Raw genomic sequence first — 22,956 nt, forward strand, 5'->3', positions numbered from 1 at the left:
AAACTATATATAAAAATTTATAAATTTTTTTGAAATTTATGAAAGCTAAATGCATTTAAAAAATAAAATACTTTATAATTAAGTGGCCTTAAGTTCATTTATACATGAAAACTACAAAATTGTTGGAAGAAATTGAAGGTGATTTAAATGAAATAGAAATATATACATTCATGGAGCATAAAATTTAAAATTGTTAAGGTGGCTGTATTAGTTATTTTTCTCATTATCATGATCATATATCTGACAAAATAACTTAGAGGAAGGGTTTATTTCAGTTCATAGTCCATGGCAAGATAGGCATTGTGGCTATCATGTCATCTATCACTGTGGGCGCTTGCCAGCCAGTAACATTACAGAAGTGAAGGGAAAAATGACTAGAACTTCGAGGTAGGCTCTAAGTCATATACCCACCATTGAGTAACCTCCTTCTACCAACCAGAACCCTTCCCCTCAAGATTCTACAACCTCTACAGACAACACCATCAGCTGGGGACCAAGTATTCAAACATGTGCCTGTGGAGGACGTTTCATATTTTAGCTATAATACTCTGTCCCTGGCTCCCATAGGGCAAAGTGCATGCAAGTCATACCTTAAACCATAGTCTTATAGTCCCAACACTTTTCAAAAGTCAAAAGTCTCTTCCAAAACTCAGAGCAGTCTTCATAACTATCTGCTCCCATTAAAAAAATGTTAACATACTTTAAACATTCAGCAGCACAGAGTAAATACCCTCATTCCATATAAGAAGGTATGGGAGCACAACAAGGAAAGATTGGACCAAAGTGAGACAAACTGAGCAGAGAAAACACCGAATCTTGCATTTCCTACATCTCGGGCTCCTGATGATTTCATCTAGGCTCTAAGCAGCTTGGGGACCCCATCTCCACTCTTGTGACCTTACAGCATACATAGTCTCTCTCTTGGGTTCCACTCAGTATCCACAGCCTTCTTTGGCAAATGCCTCACATTTCTAACATCTTCTATATCTCAGCATCTTCCCTACACCTAAGGTTTCACTTTTACACAATAGCTTATCAGGACCTTTGGGTAGAAAATCTGACTCTGCCACATGTTATCCAGCCTCAGCAGCTTTCTGAAATTCTGGTCTCCATGACCCCTTCACTCTTGTATAGTGCATGCCTATAAAACCAGTACCACATGGACACACTGCTAGGTTATGCTAGCTCAAGGTGTAGCCTTTGCCCCTCTACCACAACTATAGTGACTTCAGGGTGCTTGCCTGGCTGTACCTGGTACCTAGGTAAACCCTTGCCTAGGCAGCCCTGTTCTGGCAGGGTACCTTGAAGGCTCTTTGTTCAGGTACTCTCTTTTAAAATGGATTTGCGTTTTTATAAGCTTGAGTCTTTAGTAGCAGTGTCTTGCTCTCAGCACATTTCCTAATGGCCCAGTGTAGATGGGTGATTTCCCCTGAATGGTTTCTGTATTATCAGCAACTTCTCAGTGACTGCCACTCCTTTCACATTCCTTTCTTCTTCATCTTTCTGCTTTGAAATCTTACATAAATCTCACCAAAATGCAGTGAGCAGTAAAGATACTACAGCTTGAATGTTGTGCTCTATTTGAATTTTCTTTACTTTGAATTTGGCCTCACTTATATTATCAGGACATAGGTGACACAGCCAGATGCTTTATTGGAATGTAACATAAATAGCCTCTGCCCCAGTTTCTGATAGTTCCTATTCTCCTCTGAAATCTCAGAAACTGGCCTTCACTGCCTGCATTTCTTTCAGCATTCTGTTGGCATTCTGTCTTTGGGCCTCCCATCTCTGTCCTGTTCAGTTCTGCCTGCAGCAGTCTATGACTTCTCTAGCCCAGGATGTCAAACTCTTGCACATTCCTCCTTTAAACCAGTTCTAAAGGTTTTTGAGCCACAGGATCAGGTTTCTCACAGCAACACCCCACTTTCCGAGTAACAAGTTTTATCTGTGAGTTTCTTTCATCACTGACCAAATGCCTGACAATGCTACTTAGAGAAGGATTTCTTTTGACTCATGGATTTCATGGCCAGGAAGACATGGTGACCAGGATTCTGTCATGCTGGTAAGAGCTCTGGCTGGTTTGCTGGATAGCTTTAGTGTCAACTTGACACACCTGGGTTGAGGGAGCCTCAATTGGGGAATTGCCTCTATTCGCCTGGCCTGTGGCCATGTCTGAGGGGCATCTTCTTGATGAGTGATGTGGGAGGGCCCAGCCCACTGTGAGTGGTGCCACCCCAGGGAAGGTGGGCCTTTGTGGCATAAGAAAACAGGCTGAGCAGGGGCCAAGGGAGCAAGCCAGTAAGCAGCGTTCCTCCGTGGCCTGTACTCCAGCTCTTGCTTCCAGGTTCCTGCCCTGAGTTCCTACTTTGGGCTCCCTGATGAACTACGACCTGGGAGATGTAAACTGAATAAACCCTTTCCTCCCCTAGTAGGTAGTGGTCAGAGTGTTTTGTCACAGCAATGAAGAAACAAACTAAGACAGCTGGTCACATTAATGCAGCATATGGGAGAGAGAGATTGGGGGTGGGGTGTGCAGAGATTAACTCAGATTCACATGTGAATGGGATGGGACTGGCTCAAATACAGATTACGTGTATCAGTGCTTACAATAATTGCTGAGTTTGTGTTATCAGATAATTCTAGGCCACTTAAACTTTTTTATAAAATTGCTTTTGTGTATATTAAGTATGCAATTTTATGTGTATATAGGTGCACCCATGTTGTGCAGTGTCCAGAGGTTTATAGATCATGGAGTTAAGGACAGTTGCTAGCTACCATATGAGTGCTAGGAATAACAGAACCTGGGTCCTTTGCAAGAGCAGCCAGTGCTCTTAACCATTGAGCCATCCCCTGCCCCTTAACAAACTCTTGTTTTTATGATTATCACTCAGAATAAGCCAGGATAAAATACTTAATTTCTTAATGTAAACTAAGAAACTAGTAAGAATGACTTAGATCTTGAGAAATATGAAATTAAAGTCGAAACCCGAACTCATTTTCATCAAATCTGGGAAAATCATTCAATCATTGTATGCTGCTGCTTTCTAACTTGGAACTTTTTCATTCTGTACCCAGTAATTGCTTGGTTATAGCTGATAGTCTAAAAGAAGATGACTTAAGTCAACATGGGACAACATTGATCCACCTCTAAGTGGACTTTGACATGAAATGAGAAGTTCATGTCTGTAATTCATATGTTTAGCCTACAAATAGATACTAGGATTTTGTCCCCCATTTTTAAAGTGTCCATTTTCAAATAGAGTGCCAGAAAGCAGTAGGCCTGGAAAGGATGTATACTTTTCTTAGAGGCCAATGAAATCTTCCTTGTATGTAGTGAATGCAGCTAGAAGAACTGCTGCTTCTTTCTAGAGAGTGTGTGTGTGTGTGTGTGTGTGTGTGTATAAATTTTTTTTTCTTTGGTCTTTTTGAGACAGGGTTTCCTTGTAGCCCCAGCTATGACACATTAGGAAAATGTTAGCATTAAGAGTCCAATTAGGAAAAGTAAGCATGGAGGCTTTTTAAATGGGTGGTGGTTTGTAAGTCATCATTTTGTTTTACATGAAAATTGATAAAGGCCCAAGGAGTTTCATGTTTTAATAGATTCCATTTTAGGGTTAAATATTGAGGAGTAAGTAATGATTAGGTAATATAGGTAATTGAGATATAAGAGAATCTGTTGTGATGGAAGTAGGAAACTGACAAAATTATTTGATCTGAGTTCTGTCCAGATCCTGAACTGTAGAGAAGAATTAACTCTTATTAGATACATGATCTCTAGTATTACTCTGTATTTCCCAGGGCTATAAAATTTGACTATTAGGAATCACTTGAGTACAAACTTTGGGAATATATGGAGAGACGGTTTGTAGATTGGAGTTGTAGCTAGAGAACTCAATATTATAAGTAAACATTTTGTTTGTTTGTTTTTTCTTTTGATTGCAGCACCTTCACAACTATTTCACAGTGACCCTTGGAATTCCTGTTTGGTGTTCTTACGTCTTTTTCGTCATTGCTACTTTGGTTTTTGGCCTGTTCATGGGTCTGGTAAGAGATAATGCCATCCTTTTTTTCTTGTTCTTAAAACAGGGAGTTTCATATAAAATTAAAAGGTGACCAAGAAAGAAAAGCCCATAAAATATTAATTTGTGTGTAATCTAAGCAGCTGAAGAGCATTAGCTTGTTTGATGCTGCTTTCAATGGTAAAGTATGATATAATGGGAAGAATTATTTCCCAGTCTTACCTCCTGAGCATTCTGAAGATGTGTGCTGCAGAGAATATAGACAGTGGTCAGAGAAGAAATAGAGGCCTTACTTGAATTGATAATCGTTTTCGAAGACAACTAATTCAGCTATAGTTCCACACATTGACCACTTAATTAGAACTTTGGTGATAAAGACAAAGTTATGAATCTACCGAAGGGATTACATGAAAGATTTTTTTCTTGTTTACATCCTCCAGCTTAATCTCTAACCTTGATCGACTCCTTATACATACACTCTGGCTTTCCTGAGGTAGATTTTGTTAGATAATATAGATAAAAGAACTTAGGTACTACTGTAGAAACAAATAAGTTTCAAGCAAATCACTGTGTATTCTTTGGGCATGAAAGATAGTATCCCATAGGATAATCCACGTGTTTTCTCTCCCAGTGAGACTTAAAATAATAATTACTTAACTTACAGAGGCTGTGATAAATGTTTGTCATACTTTACTCTTTGATGTAAATATCTTTTAATCTCTTTCTTAACTTACATGTGATCAATTTAATTGCATGTTCAACTCTGAATAGGATGGGTAGGTTTTTTGTTTGTTTGCTTGGTGTTTTTTGAGACAGGGTCTTCCTGTAGTCCCATCTGACTTGGAGTTCACTATGTAGACCAGGCTGGCCTCAGTCTCACAGAGAACCATCTGCCTCTGCCTCCCCAGTGCTGGGATTAAAAGGTATGAACCACCACGGCCAGCAAGTTAGGAAGTTTTTAAAAATTTTTATTTGGTTACTAATTACATGGTTCCTAAACACTATGGTAGAAATAATTGATGATTATGAAAAAATATATAAAAGAATAAAATTATGTAAGACTATTAACATTTTAAATGAAATTTAGCACCCTAGCAAGGTCTTTAATAAAAAAAAAAGATGAATTGGCAAGCAGTTTACTTCATAATATGTCAAAATTTGGTCTAAGACAGTAAGTTGAAAGAGCTAGAAAAAAGGCTTGATTTTTATTTTGTCATGACTATTTTATTACCATAGCCTGTCTAAACTTTAGAAGTGAGGATGGAGCATGGCTCCTTATATAAATTATTAATTTGGTCTCAGTTTTGTCCTGTTTTTTTTTTTATTAATTTTATTGCTTATTGTCATGGCCCCATTGTCCTGGATTAATGGAATATTACTTTGGACAGAAATTGAGAATTGAGTATAATTTTCTTCTCCCTTTTGCTTAGTAATGGATTTTTTTTTAACTTTTAAAAAAACTTTATTGAGATTTTCAGACATGCATATAAGGTTTTTTTATTTTAATTTTATGTGTATGCGTGTATTGCCTGCATGTAGGTAAGTGCACCTGTGTCGTGCAATGCCTGCGGAGGACAGAGAGGCTGTTGGCTCCCCTAGAACTGAAGTTATGGACAGTTGTTAGCTACCATGTGGGTGCTGGGATTCAAACCTGGGTCTTAATGCAAGAACAACCAGTGTTCTTAACTTCTGAGCCATCTCTCCAGCCCACATATAAGGTGTTTTGATCAAATCCATGCCCATTCCCTCCCCTCCAACACCTCCCATATCTCCCTATCAGTTTTTTCTGACAACTTCATGTTCTTCTTTCTCTTTCTTCCTTCCTTCCTTCCTTCCTTCCTTCCTTCCTTCCTTCCTTCCTTCCTTCCTTCCTTTCTTTCTTTTCCTTCCTTCCTCCCTCCCTCCCTCCCTCCTCTCTCTCTCTCTCTCTCTCTCTCTCTCTCTCTCTCTCTCTCTCTCTTTCAATGGGGCTTTTTGCTACTCTAACATTCCACCTTCTGAAGAGGAAACCCTAAACTCTTTTAGGGATTAGATAAAGGCTCCCAAATTCTTTTGACATTTTTTGGCCTTTGGAACATAGTGTGTTGCTAAGAGTCCTAAAGACATTTTGACTTTTAGCCAGGAGACTAGCTACTTTTCTTTGGGGTATTTTGTTAGCCTAACTACCTAGCCAATTCCTCCCTCCTATTCTTATCACACCATCGTTTGAAGAGGTTACCCAGTTTGCGGATAGGGAATCAGGACGCAGACCACTTTGGCTTCTTCCATGCTGAACACAGACACAGAGTGAGGTAATTGGGGTACCCCTTCAGTGAGTCTATCTAAAAGACTCCCAAATTGCATAACTCTTACCTGTAGGGAGAAAAGAAAGTCCTTGACTGGTGAATAGGAGATGTGAAGGAGAAGTAAAGGCAAGAGTAATTAGCATTACATGTTCTAGGCAGGGAACCAGAAAAAAGTCAGAACAGGGCAAATTTCAAATGTCCATATGAGAGGCCGTTGGAATTTCTTGACAAGGGCTTCCAAAAGCATCCCTCTGTTGGGTTCTTCCTCATTTTTCTTTTCTCTGCCAAGGCTGGACTCAAGAGTAATGGACTCAGAATTTGCTTTCAGGCACTTTGATAGCTGTTGGAGTGGCTAGAATCAATGCCAGTTCCCTTTCAATGGCTTCTAGATAGGGGCAGAAAGTAAATTTAGCCATCATTTTAGAACAATAGCGGGTTGTCTTCCTTAGCTACAGGTGGGCACTACAGTATTGGAGACCAAGATTTGAAGTCTTACGTCTGAGCAGCACTTTCTGCTTAGAAACAAAGTCATCAATGAGAAATAATTGTCTAAATAACATTTTATGTGGACTTAAGCCTAATGTCTGAAAAGTGTAATTCCTTGAACTCTTTGGTTATACTTCATTTTTGGGTGTTTAAGACCATAGAGTTGACCCAATCAATTTATATTTATACTTAAGGTTGTTTAAGAATCTGTTCCTCAGGGGTCACATGGGCTTGGGAGGAGCCCCTGGCACTTTCTTTTACTTACCAGTTCCACCTATGTGATAAGTCGAAGGTCCTACCCCACCATGTATGGCTTCCCTTGGAAGCATGAATGAGATGTTTTCTCTGAATTGACCCTCCCCTTTTAGACTGGACACTGGTTCAAGTCCATCTGTTGGGATCTCCATGGCCTTCCTGAATAAGAGGACAGGTAACTCACCACAGTTACAGGACATTTTGAGAGATGCTCCACAGTCCCCTGGAACTTAATTGACCTTGGAGGGCAAGGAGCAAAAACTGTCCTTTAAGTCCCTATGACCAGATTAGTATAGGCCTCAAAGTATGGCTGTTAACCATTCAATAAGGTTAGTTCTTCAAGTCTGGTACTTTTAATTATGTGCTATGTAAATAAAACTTGAGCAAAAACCAAACATTCTCAGATTAACCTTGATTAGACATATATTTTGTCCCTTAAACTAGTTGACTAAACTGTGATCTTAGCAATTTTAAGCTTATGTGTATATTATTTTTGTGTCATCCCTTATATATCATAACAAACCTATAGTACAGACCTTCCTCTCTTGCTTAGACTTTCTCATTTTTTTCTAATTTGGAAAATATCTCCATTCCCATATCCTTTAACATCTTTTACATTCTCATTTTCTTTTTTTTAAGTAATTATGAGACATAATAACATTAACAAATAAATTTTCCATCTGTTATGAGACTTCTTTTCTTGGGCATACTAAGCAATGCTTACCCCTTTTAAGGTTCTAGTGTCAGATCAATGTTTGATTAAAGTTTTCCTCAGAACCAATGAGTTTATGGAGCTTACTTACAGAGATGACTGAGGGGTTGCTGAGGTGTATGAGTGACCCGAGGCTATGCACACTGGAAAGCCTTTACCCAGCATGGATCAAGCCTTCTCTTCCTACTCTTCACCAGATTACATACTTTAGTCCTCCCCAAATAGTACAGGTGGAATGAACCTATAGAAAAAGCAGTGAAAATCTTTGTAGCTTGAAGAGTTTTAGAATTTTATCTTTGAGGTTGACTGAGTCTAAGAACTATGTGTGCATGATGTTTATTTGTCACCTAGATTGAAATAATAATTCAAAAGGGTTATTAGAGGTTTAGCCTGAAGATAGAAGAGAGTTCATTTCAGACTATTCAAGTGACTGAGATAGACTATTATTCCATTATATAAATTAGAAAGATAGCTTTAATGAACTAACCTATTAATATTATTTCCTTTTCTCTAATTTTAAAGTATATTGAATTTTCCTTCAATAATCTTTCTTTTGTACTTTTTTAAACTTGATTTTTTATACAGTTTGGAATGGTTACATTCTTATCTCATTTTAAATCATCTATTCCAGAATAGTATTTTTGTTAACTTCTAGTATTATAGAGAAAGTGTTTCAGAGTTGTCTTGACATCTTAGCTGCATAAAGACTGATAATTTGTATAGCATATTAGGATAAACGCAAGATACTGCTGTGCAGAGCTGCTCCATGTTTTGTCCTGACTCTAAGGAATTATATATCCATTAGGAAGCTGGGATCTAAAGAGACTTTAGGTAGTCTCTCCCCTTGAGTCAAAATTAAATAAGCAGTTCAGATAGAATAAATCTGAGATGAAACTGCTAAGGCATAGGATTTCCAAAGTAGAAGAGGAAAAATTGGCTTAGTACTCAAAGGAAAGAGCCTTTGAGATGCTCCTTTCATCTTCCTTAGGGAACCTGTACCTACAAAGGCTTTGTGACTCATTGCGTTTCTGATTCATAGCATCATATTAAAGGTGAGATCTTTCGAAGTGGGATTTAGCACTTGTGACACATTTACCATTTCTCAGGCTTAAAGCCTAGCACAGGCTTGCAGTCATGTGAACCTTGGTCCTGCTGACCTTTCTTCCCTTCTGTGAATCTTAATGAGTTTAACTTACCTTGAAGACAAAATTGTAGGATATTTTCCATAGGAAACTTTCTTAATGAATTCATTGTATCACATAAGCGTGGCTATTATGTTTGCTCCCCCCCCCCCAAATTTTGAAACATAAGAAGCTAAAACAAATCTGTTAGTTTGATTTTTGTTTTCTTGGTTGAAATATTTTATGTTATTTTTTACAAATAAGGTGCTCAATTTGATGATCAATTATATATTTTTGAGTTTTTGAAAAGGCTTTTTGGTGGCATGTCAGGTTACTCTGACTTCTGCTGTCACTGTCTACTCAGAAGGAGCCATGGACAGAAAAAATAAAAGGCTAGGGTTGCTCCTGCTTCTGTTACCTGGTCTCTGTTTCTGTTGTTATATATAGGCACTGTCCAAACTTGTATGCTAAGTAAGTTATTTTTCTAGATGTGGCCATGGCATTCCACAGAGGAAGGTCTTCAGTGTTAGAGGTACAGATGCCATGGTCTGCAAAAAATGCATCAGTCTTTCTCACTTAGGTGCATGGCTATATGAATCTTGATCTGACAGAATCTAGTGATAAAGGCCAAGGGACTTTGTTCCTGATTTCTGAGAAGACACATGGAATTGTCTACCATTAGAAATAAACAGACCTTGATGATGGGCTAGCACTAGCATGAGAAAGCAGTTAAGTGATCTGTCCAAGGCTACACAGCCAATACCAAAAAAGGCAGAACTGGGTTTAAAGTCTACTTGGCTGTGGTACCTAGCCAGCCTTCCAGAGTGCCCAAGTCTATCATAGGTGTGACTTACTCCCTCTGGATTTTGTTGGAAATGCTTCTTAGAAACACTGAAATGCCAAATTTTCCCTATCTGGAGGAATTAAAGAATAAAATCACAAAAGACATTATGTCTTGTAGATAGTTAGAAAACCCATGGCAGTCACATTTAAAATGTAGTTTATAACCTCAGGCATTCCAGATGGAAGTGTTTTCCTCAAATCAGTTAAATAACTTAAGGCTTATTATTCCCACTGATTTTTCTGCCTCCCATTATCTCCTCTTGTGGATGTTGTAGCCTGGCATTTGGGGCCCTCATAGATAATGTGAACCTTTGTTTACCCCTCTTGGAGAGGATTAGAAGAGCCAGACAAGTCACATTCCTTATATTCTCCTAACTGTCCAAGATGCTAGGTCCTCTTCAAATGGGAAGTTGGAATCCTTCACTGGGTGCAATCTGTTTTTTCTCGTGTATCTTGAACCTAATGGACTAAATGTTGTACAAAGAATGTTCGCATAGTAATAATCTTGAATACAAAGTAGGGCACTCATGGTTATAGAATTGAATCAAAGAGACAGTTACTTTAATAATTAAACTTTTGGAACACTTGTAAATCTATTATAACACATTTTTGAAATCTGGCGACTCATTCAAGAGAAGACCTACTCCAAATATTAACTAGGAAAGAGGAAATGTGCAAGGCAAGTATAGTGTCCCATACCTCTGATACCAATACCTGCAGTCCAGGAGGCTGAGATGGGAGGTTGGAGGATGGCAAATTTCAAGGCTAGCCTGGCAGAACCCTTGCAGTGCCCTGGGTTCAGACTCCCAACACCACAAAAAGGAAGGGAGAGAGTGAGAGGAAGGGACAGATAGAGAGAGGGCAGAAGGAAGGAATGGGAGGGGGGAGGGGAGAGGAGGAGAGGAGAGGGGAGCGGAGGGGAAGCCTTCCACATGGGCAGCTTCTTCCATTGTTATATCTCTCTGTTCTGTATGATGCTACAGGTTAGGGAAATACTGCAGTTGGAGAGTCTTCAGTTTATTGTGGTTCCAGCTAACACTTCCCTTTTGGATTAAGGCCAGCAGTTTCATCAGCATGGCCCACAATGGTCCCTGGGTATGGAATGTGAACAGAGCTAATCCTTCTCTTAAAGAGCTTGTCGTTTATCAATGAAAAAGATATGTTTAATATAGTAGAAAGTCTCTTATATTTCAGTCAAATCCAGACATCTCTGGTTAAAGTAGGATTTCGTTCACAGCATTGAGGAACAGCTTGTCTGTGTGAACATTTCTTAGAGTAAAAGAATTCTATACTTGGAAGATGTATCTTTTTTGGAGACTTCAGCCAGCTGCTGAGTGTCTTATCTGAGGACATCTGGTCAATAGAAATAAATCTGATATTGAGGCTCTTCGTCAATGTGTCTTCTCTGCTCACTGTGAGATCTCTTTATTCCCTCCAGGTCTTGGTAGTAATATCAGAATGTTTCTATGTTCCACTTCCACGGACTTCATCTGAACGTTGTAGTAAGTATAAGCTCCCATGGTGGAGTATTTTTTATAAATTTTGATGTTCCGAGGTGTGGCATTTTTAGGCTCTTGCAGATACTGGGTTTCCCCCTTCATTTGCTGGGCAAGCAAACACCACCAAATTACTTAAAAATATATTCTCCGTAGAGATTTGAATAAAATTTTATTTTCCTCTTTTGAAAATTAGAAAATAGTTCACATCAGAGACTGCAATTTTCCCTTGAGTTTATAACCCTCACTCATCAGTAAACAGCTTTTATTCTTTTGAATTGGAATGAGGAGGAGCTAGAGGATCTAAACATTAACTGCATCTCTACCTCCGTGTGTCACTATCTCAGATCATTTTAAGCAGTTTCCCAAAAGTTTTTCATCTCTTTACACTACTTCTAGGCCTAACTGGCCCTATATTTCATGGCCTTTATTCCTAGTTTTGAATTTTGTTAGATAATGAAATTTTGGGGACTTGAGGCTTCATTGATAGCAGGTAGTATAGGTGATCCTTAGTGCTGTGGAATGGGAGAGAAACTCAGAATAAAATACCTTAGGGATTTTCTGGCCCAACAATGTTAGGTTTGGGGGTTATTCAGTGACTGTCAACACTCCCAGTTCATATTGCAGCAGTGTAACAGTGTGTAACAGGAAGCTCTTTTTTCCCTGTCTTTGGCCCCAAGCTTGTCTGAACCAGTTGCTATGACCAGTTGCTAAGTCGCTGAGACTTCTACACAGTATGAAATAAAGAGCATGAAGGAAGCTTTGCACATCATTCCTACATGCTCTAGAAGGGGCTAGGGTATACGCAGAAAATCCAGCACTTCCAGGTACAGAAGGCTCCCTGTTTGTTCATGTCATAGCTGAACAGTGAGTTGAGTACTGAATTGTCATTAATAATTGAGAAATTTGTTTCCTCTCTTGTCTCCATAGAGCAGGATCAGAGGTCAGAGGAGGCTCAAGGGGCTAGACCGTTGCAGGATGCAGAAGAGGAAAAGGATGATTCAAATGAAGATGAAAACAAGGATAGCCTTGTAGATGATGAAGAAGAGAAAGAGGACCTTGGAGATGAGGATGAAGCAGATGAAGAGGAGGAAGAAGACAACCTGGCAGGCAGCATGGATGAGGAGAGGAGTGACACCAATGACCAAGGACCCCTGCAGGAGGGGGGTGTGTCCCAGGAGGAACTGGAATCTGATGAAACTGGAGATGTCCCTGAGCAGCCCCATTCAGTTGACCCACAGGAGTTGGTAGAAGACTCCTTGAGGCAGCGTAAGAGTCAGCATGCCAGTAAGGGACCTTAGGTTTCATGTTATCTTTTCCAAGATTACAGGCCAGAAAAATGAGTTAGCTTCACTCTGGTCTGAAGTTTTTTCCTGTGGTCCACAGTTTAAGCCAAATCCTTAATTTTTCCTGAATGAGCAATGCTCTCTCCTAAAAGATGATCTCTGGTCCTGTGGTCAAATGGTAAAAAGCCTTTGTATTTGTATCCTAAGGAGAGCCAGGCACAAGACTGGATTTGTGTGGGGACTTGGATGGAGAACAGATTCATGTACTGGGGGCCAGAGAGTCCATCAGAGGACTCCCCTCCAGTATTATTAGCACCTTTAGAAATGAGGCTACAGGCCTCATAAGATGACGACAGAGCTCCTGTTACACCTAGTACAGAGTCTTGTTTCCCGTGTTTCAAACATTTATTTTTGTCATGTAAGAAACATTGGGTACCATAGCTCACAAACACTTTCCTGAGCTGCTAATTGTGGGGACCTTGGGTAGAGATTTAACTTTAGAAAGGAATTTGGAAGTTACTTGAGCTCTCTTGGGCTCTGTTATATTTTATTTGTTACCTTAAATTTCTAGAATTGCTCCTCTGTGGGCCTACAGATTCCCTGCCCGACTATACTGTAGTGAGAGGAGCAGACACCTGTGGAGTCCGCATCTCTCTCCTTATTCTGACTTGGGGCTTTAGGTAACAGTAACCACAGCCAGTGAAGCTAAAACTGCCACATATCTCAAGGAAATGTTGATGTCTTTGGAGATTCAAAAGGGAGTATTTTATAGATCAGATAAACAAAACAACTTCTGTTGGCCAACCTGTGGTACTTTTTTTATTTTCACTTGTTTGAAATGTTCCTTTAGTAGTGTTTTCTTACTCAAATTCCAACGTGCTCTAAGTCTTACATTACAAGGTGTTTCTGTGAAGTGGACTTCAAGGCTGTGTTGTTTAGTTTTCATCTCAAGACGTTCTCTGCGTCCCAAACCACTTTAATAATAATTCAAAAACCGTTTCTGCTTTTCAGCGCCGTGCTTTTGGTGAAAGAAATTAATGAAAGTCAATATCGGGAAGTGAAAGGTTTGATTTTGTTTCCATCTCCCTTCATCTTCTGGAGAATTGTGTTTTTGTAAATCTCACTCCTCAATCTACTGTCAGTACCAAGGGAGCCCAGTCTCTTTAAAAAACCCATCCATCTCTTCTTTTACCTGATTTATGTCTTAGAATAAATTCATAAAATTAGATTCCAGGCATATAAAAGATGCCTAAAGTCAATCTAAACCCCTTGGGTTGAGGCAGAATAATGAGAACAGGTTTATGAAATTGTAAAACTTTCTGTCATTTTTGAAAAGGGATCTATAGTACATTTCTCTCTGGCTGTTTAGATAACCCTTTTCCTGCATTAGCTGCCAACATGGGGCTCACTGGTTGGGGGAAATCAGAACCTCTCTGGCCTGTGTTGTATGATGCTGCTGCAAGCCTTGCACAAAGAAGGTTTGTATTCTGAGTATCCATTCCTTAAAAATGTATGGTTTTGATTTTTTTTTTCCAACTCTCCAACTTAGTTATCTAGGAGCCTCAATTTGTTAGGAGTTGCTAGTAACTGTTCTCAAGCCTGAGGCCATCAAGGAGTTGAGGTATGGGAAGCCCATCCTGCATCTCCCATGTTCCATCCCCTTTTGACATATCCTTACTCAAAGCTCAAAGCACCATGGTTCTAAGTGTGGCTGTTGATCTTCCGGATAGAGCTAAGCTGCACCCACCTTCATGCCACTGGATTTCTTTCCCTTGTAATCAGCTGAACAAAGTCTTCAAATCATAGTAAATTCAAGTTTAGAGTTGTAGAAGGGAAAGGCTTCATGTTAGTTTGTTCTGTGTTGTAGTCTGCCTCCAAATTGAAATATTCAGTTTCTAGTGGAATGTTTGACTAAAGTGGAAAGCAAGAAGACTTACAATCTTGTTGACTTTTAGAAATGTAAAACAGATTTGTAGTGGACCCCAAACAGTACCTAATTAAACATTAAGAAAAAATGTTTTCTCTCTTAGAAACAAAAGGAATTGGAGGGTGAGGAGAAAATATCATGGATTCAGTATTATCTGAACCAGTTTTCCTAATTTTTCCCTTTTTAGTACTCTGGTAAAAGTTGGTTTCTAGTAAATAGCCCAATAAGTGTACATCCAGTTTAATATTTTTCCATTTGAAGCCTTTATGTGTATTCTCAATAATTCAAACTAAAGAAAAAAAACTTAAAAATTTGATCATTTAATATAACTTTTTTTGTAGATAATAAATTGAATCCATAAGAAGTGCACAGAAGCATGATTTTAAAAAAATAAATCATGCTTCCCTCCATTGCCATATAAGCTACTTAATTACAGAATGGTATTTTATATAAGTTAAAATTAGGTGACTGAAAGAGTGATTATAGGATGAGGGTTCCCAGTGCAAGGTGCCTTGTTATTAATTGGAATATCTGAAAATTCTAGTTTCCTTTTTACTTCTTTTACTGTTCATCTGTTCTAGATCTGTTAAGCCAAATCAGCTTGCTTAGGCTCTCACACAGAAGCCATGCACAGGCCCTTCTACTTCTTTCTTTTGGAGTATCATCACTGAATGGTTAAGAGATGGCTCATTCACTTTGCAGGCCTTTGCATTGCATGGCAATTACTACAGCCTTATCTTGTATATAGGATTTATATCTGTTAGCTACAACTAAGTAGTGTAATAGAAAAACAAACAAGCTTGGGACAGATTGAACTGACAGTTGAGAAAAACCATATTTTGACATTTTAGGGTCCAAACCACTTGCTGGTAATTATGATACTGCTCTGTGGTTTGCGTGTACATAAATTTGTATGACTGCATTTGTCACACCTTTGAAATTGGATGATTGAAACCTATTTAAGGGAATATTTACCATATAGCTTTTTATTAGCAAGTTAGGGTCTGTGCTTATATGTTGTAGGAGGGAAGTAACAAAAGAGCCCAAGGGAAAATACAAAAACAAATTACTGAAAACAAGGGCAAACTTGATATTTCTGCATAAAATCTTCAGCGTGAAGTGAGAGAACGAAAGGAAGCCTGGTGCTTTTGCTGGTATGTATCGGTAGTCTTTCCGTGTCCTCAGTGTTCTGCTGTTTGCTTCTGCCAGTATTGTACATGTGTAGTCAGCCAGCCTGTCAAATCTCTCAACTGTTTTGAAAGTGTTCATGTAAATCTTGTGCCAACAGGAATGTTCCTTCTCACGTAGGGTCTCTTTACCTCGTTTTTCCATTTCGAACTTCTCGTGAAGATTATAGCTTGTCTTGCAGAAACCAAGTGTGGAATCTTATGAAACCTGATGGGGCAGTTCTGTGAGCAGCTTCCCAAGCAGGAGGGTCAGTTGAGAAGTCTGTGAAAGCTTCAGCCCAGGATGTGGCTTTCAGATGGCATATTCTTTAAAGTTTTGTGTAGACTGTGACGCTGTGTATGTGATCCATGACTTGACATGTTTCCAATGTAGTTTAATCATTTATTTTTAGACAGATTTGTAGAAATGGGATTTTTATGCTAAAGACAATGTTCATTTGTAATGAAATCCATTATAAAAAGGTTGTTTATATTCTTTATAATAGTTTAGATTATTTACGCAGTATATTTATTTTTTCTTTACTCATGTATTTGCTTTCTCAAATAGATGTGTAGCGACTGAAATGAGAAATCAGTATATTGTTTCAAGCAGTACATTGCTTGAGTTACAAATTATCTGATCACAGAATTGTATATAACCCTGAGACTATATATTGCCATTTTATTGTAAATTCCATTTGCATCAAAACCTAACGATAGTGATGACCAAGTGAAAACAGAGTGATGTATTGTTTCTTCACATGTATTTTCACAAACATTTGCCTAGTCAGTTAAAAATGCTTTGTTTGAAATCTAATTTTGCTCTGTGTTTATTCTCTCTTCTTTTCCTGCCTCTTCTACCCTCAACTTGGTGAAACCCATGCCATGTGCCTTTTAGCTGCTCAAGCTTAACTCCAAAAATCCAAGGACTTCTCATCATAGCCCATTTACTACCAGCAGAAACTCACTGCGCTTACCTCATGGGTCTCACTCAGCCCTGATTTGAGAGTGGCCAGAATTGGTATATTCTATAAATGATTCTGCCGTTCCTCCAAGATGCCGGGCTTCCATGGTGTTCTAGGACTTTCAGAAGACCCCATTACTGTTCCCACCACTATATCAGGAAAGCACAAAGGACATGAGGTCCCCCCTTTCAACTCCCTCACTCACCTGGTATAATGGAGATTTGACCCCCCCCCCTTTTTTGAAGATGTTAGATACCAGCAGTCCCTTCACCAAAATGAAGTTGAGAATTCTTGCCCATATAGAGAAATATGTCTCAGTCAAGATGAACTTTGCTATCTACCTTGGTGAAGATTCTTTGCTAAACCATCAGAGATTTGGGCCCTCATTCTCTTTCTTATGATGGAATGATAGATACAATTTCTTACTAATCTTTCCATGAGTACTTTTTTTCCATTTCAATGTATTTTATACTCAGTAATTTATAGGCTCCATAAGTGTTCCTAAATGGGATTCTGGATAATTGTGTGAAAAAACCTTTAGAAAGTGTTATGCCAGCCAGATGTAGTGGTGCATGCCTTTAGTCTCAGTACTAGTGGATCTGTGAGCTTGAGGCCGGCCTACTCTACATGGTGACTAGACCAGCTGGGGCTAGAGGGAGCCCCTGTCTCAGAAATCAAAACAAAAAAGACTTACACATCAGAATTCATTGTGTTTGTAGTCATTTGTGGAATTCTTTCCAAGAATTACTATAGCTACTTGGGTGGAAGCCACTGGATAGACTCAGAGAATGTCTATTGCCCCAAAAGCACAAACTGCCTGCCAGGTTCACAAAATTACCAACCTGTTATACTTTGGGATTGCTCTTCAAACTCTTGTTCTCTCTGTAATAAATCTGAAACATAAGTCTCCATGACATAATATAGATTGTAGATTGACCATTAATATATTGTATTATAGCACTTTTCATATCTTTAGCTTTCCCATAGAATATGATACCAGGTCAGCTTACCCTCCTTCAGGGACTTTGTTCTACTAACTGGAAAATTAAGAACTGTCTTTTAGCAGCATCAGTTGTCTACATTTTTTTTTTTTTTTTTTCGGAGCTGAGGACTGAACCCAGGGCCTTGCACTTGCTAGGCAAGCATGCACTCTGCCACTGAGCTAAATCCCCAACCCCTGTCTACATTTCTTAATGTGTTACTTTGGGGGTTTTGTTCTGTGAGGCAGGTTCATGCTGTGTATCACTGGAACTTGATGTATCCCAGATTCGCCTCAGATTCACAATCTCTGGACTTGACAGTCGTCCTGCCTCACCTGAGCACTCTTGAAAAACTGGTGATATTAAAGGCATGCACCTCTATGGCAAGCAGTTGTCCCTTTAAATATCATTAAGTAGTTATGGTAGTTAAGCAGCATAAGGTTTTAAAATGTCTATTAACATCTACTTTAAAATCTACATGTCTGTGCTTCATGATAGCAGAAAGACAAGCCCTTGTCCTATGATTCAAATAGTTCTAGTAGTAGATTCAAGTAATCACCCCCATGAAACCAACCACAACTCCTGGTGCTGGGAGCATGGTCTCATTTCTAATACAGATAAAATGATGATTTTAGGGCCCAGCACTAGTCAAGATTGGTCTATGTACATATCAAAAAGGGTTTTTGATGAGAGTGACTTTTAGATGTGAAATCTAAGGAGTTTAGCCATTAGCACTACAGAAACTTACTTGGTTAACAGTACGATAAAACAAAAGTAGAAACCCACCACAAGAACTACAACTGCTGGCTACAGTGGAATTTTTAAGGGCAGAGTTGAACTGAAAAGATAGTATGAACAATTTACATGAGACAAGTAAGTGTGAACTTGTACTAGGCCTGCCTGGGGGTGGGGCGGCGTGGGGCCCCCTGGGAAGCACAAGACTGCATGCTTTATTAGCTCTACAGATACAGAATGTAGGGCCGTGGCTGTCAGAGTTGGGAAATAAACTGCAATGACACAAAATCCAGTCTCCATCCTTGGCAAAACAAAATACATGAAGACTAGAAGAAAGATTTCTCTGTCTTGACCTGCTCTACGTGTGGACAGGACTTCCCTCCGGAATCATAATCATGAGTCTGACCTTATACAACTTGGTGTTTGAATTCAAAGTAGCTTTCTACATTCAAAACCAAAAAGTTAAATCCCAAATTTCTTATGATTTGTTTTTATGTGTATGAGTGTTCACCCTTCATGTGTATAAGTGCACTATATGCATGCAGTGCCCACAGAGGCCAGCAGAGCATATTGGATCCCCTGGAACCGAAGTTAAGGATGGTCGTTAGCTGTCATGTAGGTGCTGGGAACTGAACCTGGATCCTCTGCAAGAGGAGCCAGATGAGCCATCTCTCGAGCACCTCCGCCCCCAATTTCTCATGTAAAGGTTAATGGGCGTGAAAGGCTAGGGTGTATTGGCAGAAGCAATTACAAAATTGCTCTTGAAAGCATCATCAGAATAGTTTTTAAATTCCTATTGATAAAGCCCCACATAAAATGAACTCACAAGGAAATTACAACCCACAAAAGAAAATACTCATCAGACAAGTATGAAGTCCAAGTTCTGAAGCCCAGAAAGATGGAGGGTCACAGGAGGCTTAAGACTGAAAGTAAAGGAACTGTAGGCAAATGAGACACTTTATTCACCCAAACACAGTGTGATAGGTAGGCAGATGCCAGCAGGGGTGGTGGTACACGTGCTGTACGCAGGCAGGCACAGGCACACACAGACTGCCATACAGACAGCAGGTAGGCTCAAACAGGCCTTCGCAGGCTGGCTGACAAAGGCAAAATGCAAAGGTGCCTTTGATTTTAAGGGGCAATTCACACAAAAGTGGCTTTCTGCCATGAATACTTACATAACAGATTACATCACTGCTTACTCTGGTTTCCCTGAACGTTTGATGTCAGCCATCATTAACTGACTCAGCCCTCTAGATGTTCAGTGTCAGCCATATTTTAACTGACTCATACCAGGTATCTAAATCAGCTCCATGTCTAGCCCTTAACTGGTCCTTACAGCCTTCTGTTCCCTATAGCAGCGTTTGTGACTTGCCTTCATCTTGGAGATAATAAAGTTGAAAAACACAGGAGTGGGTATAAAGCAACAAAATAAGACACTTTTCCTCAAAGTAACGTATTTAAGGTTCATCCTGAATAAAGAGGTTGAAGTTCAGCCTTTACCTACCTGTGGTATTTCATACAGTTGCAGCCCACGCTATCCATTCTATCATGGGACAGACTTTCTATTCAGATTGTCCTTCGAACATTTTGATTATAAGATTCTTGGAACCATTTTACATTAATCTTTGAACTAAATACCAGGATGTTAGAAATATGTCCTTTGGGACTTCCCAAGAGTTGGTTTTAAAACATCAGAAAGCAGCATGTATTACACTATCAGGGAGCGGGTGCTTGACAACAGTCACTGAACAGGCCTTCCTTATGTCAAATCCCAGTCCTGTAGCCACTTGTAAGAGTTGTGAACTTCAGAAGGTGACCTAAATTCATCCTGCCTCATCATTACTATGAGGATAATATGTGACTTCCACTTCCATTAACAGAGATCTAGCGAGTTTTAATCAACCCTTCCAATGAGTAGAATGTTTTAAAATATAACATGCATGTGATATTGTATGGCATCAGAATTTATCAGGTTTGGCACCAAAATGTAGGAGTGATCCTGGAGACTGTGACTGGTTTTCTCCTAAAGAGGAATGGAGACTCGCTAAGAGACTGAGGACTGCTTTCAAGAGCCTGTCTTTCTCTAGAACAGGTTGGCTAAGGGTGGAAGGGCTTTATGAAGCCTCCATGTGTCTCTGAAAACACCTCACTTTTGGGCTGAGGCTGAACCACAATAAAGCTGAACCACACAGAGATCGGAACTCAACCTCTGTTCATCTGAAGACTGAAATGATTCTGGACAAGTACAGATGCTGAAGGAAATTGTCCATGTTTGTGTCCTAGGGTGAATGGTAGTTATTTTTTTAAATTCTGCCATGTGGTAGATTGCCATGGTCTAATTACATCTGGAAAGCTCCTAGATCCCTGTCTTTGTGAACAGTTGTGGTCAAAGGACTGTCATGTATGTAGCAAGCATTCATTTCTATATATTCCTCTCAGTTCCCAAGGCTATCGCCTCTCTGAGCCATCGAGTCCCTTTATTTCATTTTTTACTCTGCCTGAAAATTCTCTTTGGTTGCTCCCAAAGTGTTAGCTCTAACTCTTCTCTTTCCCCAACCTCTTTTACCTCTTCATCTTTTCCTTTAAAAAGACATTCTTCCTATTTATAAGGTTGTCACTATACAGCTAACCCACAGAGCTCTAGGAAAGTGGAAGATGCCAACCAGTATGTCCAGAATTCCTGATTGAGAGAGAAGATGAATGGGAAGCCATGAGTACCCATGTCTGCAGGAATTGTGCCTGTGTGCCAACTGCATTTTCCACCTGCTGCTGCCAGCTTCTCCAGTTCATGCACAATAGAATCCTTGTCTAGCACCTGTCATAGAAGGAATTGTTGGACTCAACTGCCTCCACCCAAATTTATCATCGTTCTCTCCACGACCAGTGGAGGAAGAGAATGGGGAAACTCCCAGAAGGCCAGCACTCCCCTATCCCTCTCTGCATCCCCTAAATCTGCATTCCTCCCCCAGTCCCCATTCTTCATGTGAGCTGTTAAAAACTCACAGCGGAGGCTCCTTCTAAATGCTCCTCCCCAACAGAAGCACAGCACTTACTGGCTACTTGCATCCCTCCAAGTCTGGGTAGGCAGATGCATGATCCTCATGGAGACTCACCCAAGCTGGGTTCTTCCAAGCCTCTCATCATAGGAAACCTGTTTCTACTAGGACCTGGTGCCCATTGCCTAAGGCCACTGAGGCAGAATCTTTGTGGCGCTCGGACTCTTCATGCTTACCTGAGACTTTAACAAGATGGAATATCCTTGCCTTCACTGACAGTCCCTAAGTGTGCTCAGGGCCTACTGACAGTATCCCATTACAGTGTCCTCAAGGCCATTACAATTTGGCCTTTTTCCTCAGAGATGTTCAGCTTCAGGACAGAAAGTTCGTGTGGTTCATTCTGAGATTGAAATGCAGCAAATTGTGGTCTGCTCACCTATGTGCTCCATCAAGGAGATTTGCCAAGCTTTATTCTATCACCCCTGGAAGACATTCCACCTTAGGAATACTTCCAGCCACATATGGGCACATCTCCAAACTATCCATTCTACTAATGGCAGCCTATCTAGCTTGAACGTCCTGAGTCACCCTCAGGTAGGATGGCAAGTGTTGGACTTACTTATATTTATGCCTGTGCATCTTTGTATCACATTTAGTAGAATGCTCAAGTTATAAGAATAGTTCTTTTCTTAATTTCTTTGTGTGTGCCTATTTGTGTCTGGGTGTACGTGCATGTGTGTGCACATGCATATGAAGTCCAGATGTCAATGTCCAGTACCTTCCTCAATCATTCTTCACTTTATTTTTTGAGACAGAATCTCACTGAGATTGAACACAGGAGTTGGCTAGACTTGAATGGGTGTTGTGCCGTGGGGACCCTCCAGTGTCCATTTCCCTAGCAGTAGGGTTACAGACGCTTGCCACCATGCCTGGCACTTTTATCTGGGTGCTAGGAATCTGAAATCAGATCTTCATGCTTCTGTGACAGGCACCGTACCACTGAGCTGTCTCCCTAGCCTCATAATTCAATGCTTTTGAGTCAACCTTTTGTTAGTGTGATAGTTCCCATAAATATTTCAAGTTTATGGGAGCTACTAGCCTGCTGTGGCTGTTTCTGTCTCCTTGAAGTTGAATTCCACATCTCAGCCAGTTCCTGAATCTGCTCACTGGTAGACAAGGTAGCAGCTTTTGACAGCTCCAGGAAGTGCTGAAGTAGCTGATCCTTTTCTTTTAGGGGCTGGGAAGATGGCTTAGTTGGTAAAGTGCTTTTACTGAAAGCGGGAGGACCTGACTTTGTTCCCAGAGTCTGTGTACAAAGAAAGTCAGGTTTGATGATGCAGCCCAGTGCTGAGGAGGCAGAGACCAAAGAATCTCTGGAGCTCCCTGGCCTGCCAAAGTAGCCTACGTGATGAGTTTCCCGCCAGAGAGAGACCCTGTCTCAAAACAAAACAAATGCCTAAGAAATGATACCCGAGGTCTCTGGTCTCCACATCACATGCAAGAGTGCGCACACACGCGCACACACACGCACGCACACAAGAAAGCAGATGACGATAGAAGCTGTCTCAAGATAATATTCAACGTGCAGTTTCACAGGAAGTTTTTCTCTTAAAGGGGGTATCAATTTATTATATTTGTTTTATCAGTCTGGTTTTCTTTCTTCTTTTTTTCTTTTTCTTTC

General features: G+C 40.0%; 1 protein-coding gene across 1 annotated transcript in view; it reads left to right on the forward strand.

Annotated features, from left to right (window-relative positions):
• Nucleotides 1-16,413, forward strand: part of Tmx4 (thioredoxin related transmembrane protein 4) — a 44,152-nt gene extending 27,739 nt beyond the window's left edge. Inside the window, exons 6-8 of the mRNA XM_008834354.3 lie at nucleotides 3,943-4,044; nucleotides 11,160-11,223; nucleotides 12,148-16,413. Of these exons, the coding sequence (XP_008832576.1) occupies nucleotides 3,943-4,044; nucleotides 11,160-11,223; nucleotides 12,148-12,518 (537 nt within the window). The 3' untranslated portion in view covers nucleotides 12,519-16,413. The remainder of the gene's footprint in view (nucleotides 1-3,942; nucleotides 4,045-11,159; nucleotides 11,224-12,147) is intronic.
• Nucleotides 16,414-22,956: the final 6,543 nt, after the last annotated feature.

The sequence above is a fragment of the Nannospalax galili genome, unplaced genomic scaffold, assembly GCF_000622305.1.
Source record: "Nannospalax galili isolate Female #2095 unplaced genomic scaffold, S.galili_v1.0 scaffold1477, whole genome shotgun sequence".
Taxonomy (NCBI): domain Eukaryota; kingdom Metazoa; phylum Chordata; class Mammalia; order Rodentia; family Spalacidae; genus Nannospalax; species Nannospalax galili.